Consider the following 9,804-nt stretch of genomic DNA (forward strand, 5'->3'; position numbering starts at 1 on the left):
ATTCGTGCGCATGTATGTGTTTTTTTTATTATTTTCTATGGGTCATTGATTTCGGCCGAACAAAGAACTCAATATTTCTTCATATTTGACAAAACCCAAGATTCCCTTCCCTTCTAGAAGGAAAAAAGATGAATTTGGAGCACCTAAAAAGTCGGCCATTAGCCACTTTGTCGTTTCTGTTTTTCCAAGGAAAAAGCTCACATTATATTGTGGTTTTATCATCCAAACAAACCTCAAAGCAAGTGAAGAAGATAGTCCTTTTTTAAAATTGTACCCTAATGATTAACTGCAAGAAAAGGCAACAAATACATTTCCCTTTTTCTGTTTCTTTGTTGTTTGGTACAAAATAACCCTTTGCTGGCAAGAAGAGACCACCATGCAAGACGGCATCGGCACCGAATCAATTCGTCAAGAGCTGAGATAATTCATATAATGTTTTTGACCATCACCTGTTTATATTTTCATAGATGTCAACGTAGTGGCTTATGATACATCTACTGACCAGAAACAGATGTGAGTTTTGACTGCTGAGGCTGTCCGTCCATCAAGCTCAACTGTCTCCTGAGCTTAACAATATGAGCCTGTACCTGTCATCAAGAATGTAGAATGTCAGAGTTTCCTCATCATTTGCAATGGTCTCCTAAAGAATAAATTAATATTTTATCCACCTCCATGGGGTCGTTAGCAACATCCCCAAACCTCTTAAACGGCAAACGGGGTGACCTATCATTGATCTGAACCATTCATTCATTCAGAGCAAGCCATGGTACAAAAATCATGCCAATCAGGGGATCCTAAGCTTCCGCTCAATAGCATAAAAATGGACAGTCAAGATTAACCAGATAAACAAAATAGGTCCAATCATCATCTTGAAACATCTAGCAGATAGATTCCACTCTGTATTTCTTATGATTCTAAAGTAAGACTTTGATTTGATGATTTCAACCATGTGATATATGGCTCATAAACAATGGATGTTGTAACAAATTGGCTCCATTCAAAGGGGGTAGGATCATCTGATCAGCGTGACTCTTGCACCATGGCTTACTCCTAGTTGTATGAATGAATAAACGGTTCATACCAACGATAGGTCATCCTGTGTGGTTTAAAATTTTTAGGGGCAATCCTAATGTCCCCATGAAGGTGGGGATGTTAGCAAAACCCTAAACTAAATAAACAAGATTGAATCTTAAAAAACATGTGTGTGTCAACAGATGAAGGTTGGTTGGCTCATGACATTTTAGTCACAAGACATTTATCATGTGATAGGATCTCCAACATGGCTACACTCAGATTAAGACAAGATAATGAAATTCTTTTTCTTGGAAAAGGAGACGAGAAAATGATTATGACTAGGGCTGCAACTTCGGTTTGGGACCCAACATGACCTGTGGTCACATTGGGTTGGGTTGTCAAGGTCCTCAAGTTGGGTTTGGGATGGAAAACGCCAACCCAATTTGAGTTCGGATTGGGTACAGGTTGAGAAAATTCGTCTTGGGTTAGGTCGGGTTGGGAATACTCACAAGTATTTGGGTCGGGTCAGGCTGGGTTGGGCGGAGTATAGAAGGATTCGAATTGGGTGCAATGGGTTGGAATTCAGGCTGGGTGGGGCTGCAAGTTGGGTCCTTTTTGAGGTCTGGTTGGGCTCGGGTTGACCCCCAAACTCACCCAACCAGCCCAAGTTGCATCCTTAATTATGACACAGAACAAAGAAGGCTCCCATCAAGTGTACAATATTTTCATATTTGATCTGAGAAGCTTCTCATAGGATGAGTTGCCAGTGATGTTGCAAAAACACTACATGCCACCTTCAGTTATGATTAACATACCAGTCTTGCATGTCCCACAATGCTCACACTGTAATCATCTGATCTGAGAATCGTCCAATCAAGATATTTTGTGCCTCACCAAACAATGATGAGTCCAACCAGATCAATGTCATGGATTTACAAAATAGAACTCCCCAAAAAAAAAAAAAAAAAAAAAACAGATTTTAGTGATAAAATAATTCACCAAAATACATGATGCCTGTGCCTCATACAGCATACACCAGACCAGATGAGGCTCCTCGGGTATTTTCACCTCATAAACAGCCTCAAGGTTGATCATGAGTGAGGCAAGCATCTTCAAAAACCACGTGTTAGATGTACTGCAGTTATCTTCATCATCATCATCATCATCATCATCTAAGCCTTATCCCAACTACTTGGGGTCAGCTACAAGATCCTGTTCCCCATTCCACTCTATCAAGGACACATCTCTATCTTTCACAAAATTGAAGATATTAAGACATGCATTATAAGGTTCCTGGAAAAGATTGCATGTCCAATATGAACTTTTCTACCAGCTCTCTTTAGTTTTAACTATGACACGAGTTTCATCGGTTTTATCTCTCATAAAAAAAGTTTCATCATTCTCTCATCGAAAGTCAATGCTCTTCAATGCAGCCATCAGTATCCTTAGTGACTCAAATAAAGATTACATTCAAAATAGCACTTCAGCTAGCATGCATGACTCTCAATGATTCATTGTGAAGCAACTTGGACTACTCTTAGCATGTATGATATGTTGCCTCTTGAACCAATATTACTGATCTTGTCAGCTTAAACATTATTTTTAGTGCCTATGCATCATAAAGCTTTGCTAAGCCCACACTCGTGTACAAGTCAGCTAATGCACATGTGACCACATATACCACAGTGGCAGACAGGTGAAATATCAAACCCATCCATCAGTTGGTCCTCACCGCGTAGATTTTACTGCCCAAAGATAAAGGTGGTCCATTCAGTACGAGTACCCTGATATTAGAAATAAGCTGATGGGTTAGAAAACTTCAGATACTTTCTTCACAACTGTACATTTGTTCTGTTAATTGTGGTCCACCTGACAAGTGGACGGACCTGATTCTTTGCATAAGGAATCTACATAGTAGTACCCTTCTGGTGGATGGCTAAGATATTGCACCGTTTACCATGCTGGCATATGGGGTGGCCTGTGCATTAGCTGACTTGTACTTGTATTTGAGCTTGGCAAAGCTTCACATTATAACAGCAACTATCCACAGCTTTTATATAAACTTGTAATCAAATCTTCAATGTGGTATTCAGTCTCCAAATTCTTATGGTGGAATGACCCATTTTCAGAGGAGTCACCTTGATCATCAAGAAGAACCCGTGCTACATTAGGGAAGAACTGCCAGAGATAACTTCAATACTATTTCAACAACTGAATAATTCATGGCAGAATGGAAATTTTTTTACATTCTAACCTGCTGACGAGCAGCTGCAAGTTTTGAAAGCTCATCCGCTTCTGAGAAATTCATGAACCACTGACTTAGTGAATGATCTTTACTATCAAATCTTCTCTTTTCATTTGCATTTTCAATTGGTACTGTAGAAAAAAACGAAATGTTAATTTACGTTAAGAAAAAAACAGAAAGCATGGCATGCAATGGGATTTGAAGAAGAACAGAGTACCAGCAGGAGGTAAGTTTAAACCAGCTGGTAGCCTGGGCACAATTGCAGCTGGGTGATTCTGGACTCGAGCAAAGAACACTTCTGTAGGTTCGGAAAAAACAATTTCATCATAAGATTCCACAACAACCGGTTTCTTTGTTGATTGAGGTCCGGATTCATCCTCTGGGTACAGCTTTAGATGGTGATATCTACAAAGCATATCAAGAAGAACAAAGCTGTAACCCTGCAACCACTATAAGTATGTTGGAATATAAGAGTGAGCAAAGGGAGCATCAGGTATAAACTTACAAGTCCAACTGCTTATCACAGGCATCACCACGGAAAAAGAGGGTAATGGCAATCTCAAATTCACCCCATCCAGATTCTGATAATTCAAAAGGGGCTGATTCCACAACCCTTGTGGGATTATTAAAACTCGGATGCAGTTGAAACACAACGCGTTTGACTACTACACTCAGATCCTCATTCGTTGCCCCACGAACATATACGGTCCACTTATGTGACTGATACCTACAGTGCACAAGAGGGGGTTTATTCTAGAAAGTGATGAGCGAGAGGCTTCAACTTAAATGCTGTCTTCCCATCTATATCTAGAAAAAAACACATTTAAATCAGGAATGCATTAGCTAAACATACTCGCTCGCCTTTTTACCAAGCCAAAATGATATAGTTCCATATACTATTGGAATACTAATCTCGACATCCTTGAGTCTTTTAACGTGAACCTACAAAATTAACAAACAAAACTGTGAGTGAGTACAACAAAGCCAAATGAACCATGTTAAAGTGAAATGTTTTACTTAGGTCATTGCACAAATACAATGATTGGCAAGAGAAAAACAAACACCATTAATGTGGCCATAGTGCTGTGAAAATCTTTTTTATTGTGATCCATTATGCTTTGATGTAGCATCCGGTGCTTGGTTGAGAGAAACAGCATGATTGTTCAAACCAGCAATAGTACAGGTGGGGCCCACAATTGGTAATCTAAGCCTTTTACCTACCAGATCCAACGGTAGGATTGGCCATTCTCCAATATCTTTACCATACACTATAGAACCAGCCTGCGGGTTGCAAATTGACAATTACCACTTGACAGTAGACATACACCATCCTTTACCTAAGTTGTGACTGGCTCGCACATTGCTACCAAGTGGAGTTCTGATAACAAGAAATTTTATTAACAGCAGAAAAAAGAGAGCAAATGAATTGATGGAGCCGCGCCACTCCTTGGTTGTTACATCAAAAGAAAAGAGTCAAAAACAAGAAATGAAGACTCGGAGGCCCCTTCCAAAGGTAAAGATTGAGCATAACTTTATCCAGCAACCAACATGCATAAAGCTACCAATATGCATTAAGATCCTTCATCCAGCGACCAACATGCGTAAAACTACCAACATGCAGAAAGCAGACCCATCTAAGCCTTATCCCAACTATTTGGGTTCAGCTACACGAATTGTGTTCCACCATTCCACTCTATCAGACCATACCCCAGTTAAATCATAGGTCATCAAATCTTTTCTTACTACCTCCACCCATGTCCTTTTGGGCCTTCCCCTTGCCCTCTTAAAGCCTTCAACTTAAACCAACTCATTCCTTTTAACTGGTAAAATTCTTGGTCTCCATTGCACATGGCCAAACCATCTAAGCCTACTTTCCCTCATCTTATTAACTAATGGTGCTACTCCTAAATTAGTGCAGTAATTTATAAGTCTATCCTCCCTTGTCTTGTCATTCATCCATCTCAAAATCCTTATTTCAACTACACTCATCCTATGAACATCTTGTTCCTTGACCGCCCAACATTCTATTGCATAAAGGATGGCTGGTCTTATAGCTATCCTATAACATCTACCCTTAAGTTTGGTTGGTATGCAACAATTGCATAAATTCTAGAGATATGTCTTCACTCCAACCACCCAGCTCTAATTCTATATGCAACATCCTTCTCAGTCCCTCCACTCTCTTGAACTATTGACCCAAGATATTGAACATGGTCATCTTGGGATACCTCTTGGTCAGCAATCTTAACTAATTCCTCATTTCCAGTCCTATTGTACTAAAGTTGCATTCCATATACTCTGTTTTAGTCCAACTGATTTTAGAATCTTTAGATTGTTAAGCTTCTCTCCATGGTTTTAACTTTGCGTGTGACCTCTCCCTCATCTTGTCAATCAAAATTGTCAACTATGAATAACACATACCAGGGATCTATTCATGCAAATGCCTCGTTACCTCATCAATAAGCAATGCAAGATGATACAAGCTCAATGCCCTACCATAATTGGAAACCTATGCCTCTCAGCTAGTTTTCCTCACATAGAAAAGACTTCTTTAGCATTATTTTTTCATTCTACAGTCTGGTAGTTGGAGAAAGTTGCTCATATTGGATGCCGTGCATTTCCACTAGTGTCATATAACCCGCCATTGGCTCTTTAATTCACATCCCTAGAGAAGAAATGGTCTTGCATATGGCAGTTCTACTTATACGCTTTCTACATTATGCACACTATCATTTCCAGCCAAAAAACCAAGACCTTGTGGAAATTAAGACATTCAAAATCTTTCAAATCCTGGGAGATGAACCCTTAGAAACTTATCATTAATGATTAACGAGATCAAGTTTAAAAGTTGTCACATTCTTGAACTTCATTTCTGGATGAAGGACCTTTTTCTAATGGTAAATGATAAAATTTATTAATAAAAGGGCATAAAAGTTGTTTGAAGTTATTAGGCATCATTTGAGCCTGCGTTTAGATTAAGGTTTAAAGTCCCAATATAACAGATCATAATGGCCAGGGGCCAAAACCATTATTAGGCATAATAACCACCACTTCATTATTTGATTATAAATACTTTTAAATGTATATTGGGCATTAGGAAACAAGATATCCAGCAATATATGGCTGACATGGCTGTCGTTAACTGATTTTTTGGAAAAAAAAAAAAAGAAGATAAATTCTTGTGGCGAATTGCCCTTTTGGCCAGGCTTTGGTTTATTTGGAAGGAATGGGATAAATAGAACACTTTGCAACAAATTCGAATCCCAGGCTAAGTTTTTTCGGAAGGCTAGGAAGTAGGTACATTGTCCTTAGTTGGGCTGGCAGGCTCTAAAGTTTTTTTGTTGGCTGTCCAATTGGCCAAATGGACGAAGTTTGGGGGCTGGGCATTATTTGTAATGGGGTCATTGATCTCTCTTTGCCGGCCCCTCCAATTTGTTCCATGGTGCGATTGTTTCTCTGCCTCATTTTCTGATAGAATTCTACTTACCCTTTTAAAAAAAAGGAAAAAGCACAAACATAAACACACACATGACACCATACTAATACTATAGATATATGTAATTTACTATTAGATGTCATTATTATTTTAATTAAGTTTAATTACTCAATCAATTTAGCAATTAGAATTTTAACAGCCTTAAGGGACCAAAATGATGGCCATTATAATACAATATATTAACCTGCCCGCAAAAATAATGGCTGTTATGATGCAAACCGTCACTGCACCCCCATAACATGACTGGGGTACCCTCAATGCTATTATAACACTGTTAAAAAGGCCATTTTTTTGGGTCCTGTTTTCTCATACGAATTCCTTTTGCCTCTATTGTGACTTAGGATCCATAGTTTGATTCCCCTCCCCGGGATTACCCGATGCACATGGTTTGTGGGTGATTGCAAGCATCCGTAGGGATTAGTCCCACCGTAAAAAGGGGTGGTGACACCCTATCATTATAATAATAAATTAATTAAATTTTTTTTTTTTTAAAAAAAAAAAACAATGAGATGGTCAAAAGATCTGGACTATCCATTCTCTCCTTACTACCATAAATAAACTATTCCCAAACAATCATGCTTCAGCAATGATCCTAGTAATGAGATGGTGTGATGATCCGTGCCGACCATATTCTCCTTCCTACCATAAATAAGCTATTGCCAAACAATCATGCTATATAAGTTCATCCGCAATTGAATTCAGACCACCAAAAACTTTTTTTTTCACAATTCTAAGTTCATCTGCAAACAGAGATGGTCACAATCATCCATTCAGTGAATTTTTCCTATGCTGGAGCATGTAGCATGGATTCCACAACATGAACAAGTCCAATCATCCTACCAATCAGCATGTGGACCCCAGTAGGCGGTGACACATACTGGATCCTAGTTTCAACATCGGCCAAAAATTCCTTACACGGCAAAATGTTCACAGTGCCATTCCCAAAGGAAGGGTGGCCCGAGGATGCATTCAAATGGCCACACAAGCTGGTTGATCTAAGATCTAATCAATCCTACCATTCAGATTGTCTTGATTGATGATTTGGACCAAATCAATGGTCTGAGGATCAATTGGATGGGCTCTACAGTCACCTTAAAGTTTGTTGCCTGTGGAATCAATCATATGGTCATCAATTTCATAGGTTTTATTTATTTAGTTAGTTTTTAGTGTGAGATTGAGACATGATTTAGTTAATAAAATCTCTTTTGTATTTCTGTCACTTTCTTGGCGGGCCTCTTTTGGGGCACCACATGATGTCCTAATGACACGAAATTGGTCCCGTTTGATAGTCTAATGAGTAAGCTTTCAAACAAGCCCAATATCATACAATTCCAGGGATATTTGGATGAGATATGGCCCATTTACATAAGCCCATATGTTAGCGACAGGATTTAGGGAAAGTTTGATCATTTTCTATTATTAGGGCTGTTCTTTTTTGTTTTCAGCATACATATAAAGCTACGTTATGGGCGTGTAGTGCATGATTATCATGATTCAAGTATATTCAGTAGAAGATTTGTAGAGGGTGTTTTTTGCGATCTCTAGCATTCAGCTACAGGATTGTTGGGTTATTTCCTACAATTTCTTTCTTCTTTTCTTTTATCTGTTTGCATCCCCTTTTAGGGTTTGCATTACCCAATGCCATTATAACGCCATTACGAAAGGTCATGCTCCGTCCATGTTTCTCATACAGCGAATGCTTGCAGCATCTTTCTCAAAGGAATCAGATCGAGAGGAGAAGGGGAACTTACCTTTTTCTCGCTGTCCTCCGCAAGCCTTCCCATCTTGGCACGCTGCGACTTTTGGGCGTCCATCTGATCTGCACCATGCTTCCTTGCTGACGATGCGGTGTGAGGCATTGAGCTGGGAAGCTTCCTCTCACTCACTACAAATCCATCACAACAGAAGATGAAGATTGCTCAGGAAATCCTCTCTGTAGTAGAGAAAGCAGCATAGAACGTGATTGAGGTTGTGGAAGGAAATTTTGTAAAGAGTTTTACTTGGATTAAAGTAGTAAAGGATTCATTCTAATTGGAATCGAATTCTAACAAGAAAAATCCCAAATTGAAGAGATATCCAAGTACAGATGAGAAAAATCGTGAGAAACGCTTCAGAAATACCTGGGAAAGAAAGCCAACTGTAAAATGGGGACGGATTAGGTGTAACCCGCGTAAGATGTTAGTGGGTCTTTCCCTCACTGTGGGGCCTACTTTGATGTGTCTTTTTTTATATCCACGCCGTCCATCAGTTTTTCCAGCTCATTGTAGTGCATGATCCAAAAAATTGAAGCATGTCCAAATCAAAGAGGACCGCACCATTAGAAACACTGATTGAACGGCCACCATTAAAAATTTCCTAAGGCCCACCGTAATATTTACTTGCCATCCAGCCTGTTGATAAGATCACACAGACCTGGTGAATTGAAAACACGTCTTGATCCAAAACTTGTGTGCCCCTGAGAAGATTTTAGTGGTGGAATTCAATCCTACTTTGTGGTCCATATGAGATTTATACCTGCTTCGTTTTTTGGAACATACCCTCAGGTGTGTTAATGGACAGGATCTGGCCTAAAAAATCAGAATTTTGAATAGGGCTGGGCCAACGGCTCAGCTTGAAACAGTTCAGAATCTGGGCTGAGACCTATCAGGCCCAGCCCATTGACAGCCCTACATATCCTAAAGATGGGAAATTAGTTGATACTCCGGTAGAGTATGATGCTTGACATGCAGGCACGTGTGGTCTTGACATGCAGATACTCTATAATGGACCACATGTTGCATGTGTTAGAAAAATGAATTTAAAACTAAAGAAAACTTGTTTTAAAAATTTTGTATTTTTCTTATTTTATCTTATAGTATTGGTAGTCTTTCTTTGTTTCTATGATTGGTTTCACTCTAAGTTGGCAAAGAAGCAGGATGAGAAAGCTTTCATATGATCTCTTTTTAACAGTTTGTATCGGAGAGTAAGACTATGCTAAGGGAGCAACTTCATGTGCGCCTGTGAACAATGAGATGTTGTCATGGTGAGTGGTGAGTTACATCGTGGTGTC

At 39.2% G+C, this 9,804-nt stretch overlaps 1 protein-coding gene across 3 annotated transcripts; it reads right to left on the minus strand.

Annotated features, from left to right (window-relative positions):
* Positions 1–243: 243 nt before the first annotated feature.
* Positions 244–8,894, minus strand: LOC131232691 (transcription initiation factor TFIID subunit 14b). Of its 3 annotated transcripts, none has more exons than XM_058229101.1 (7): positions 8,876–8,894; positions 8,507–8,640; positions 4,113–4,201; positions 3,765–3,986; positions 3,477–3,664; positions 3,269–3,390; positions 244–587 (listed from the first exon to the last, which is right to left on the minus strand). In XM_058229101.1, exons 2-7 carry the CDS (start codon positions 8,612–8,614, stop codon positions 495–497), a joined length of 822 nt encoding a protein of 273 aa, XP_058085084.1. In that variant the 5' UTR covers positions 8,615–8,640; positions 8,876–8,894; the 3' UTR covers positions 244–494. The 3 variants fall into 3 exon arrangements, with proteins under 3 accessions (XP_058085084.1, XP_058085083.1, XP_058085085.1); XM_058229100.1 differs by having other exon boundaries at positions 8,756–8,878; XM_058229102.1 differs by having other exon boundaries at positions 3,261–3,390; positions 8,756–8,878.
* Positions 8,895–9,804: the final 910 nt, after the last annotated feature.

This window comes from Magnolia sinica, chromosome 18, assembly GCF_029962835.1.
Source record: "Magnolia sinica isolate HGM2019 chromosome 18, MsV1, whole genome shotgun sequence".
Classification (NCBI taxonomy): domain Eukaryota; kingdom Viridiplantae; phylum Streptophyta; class Magnoliopsida; order Magnoliales; family Magnoliaceae; genus Magnolia; species Magnolia sinica.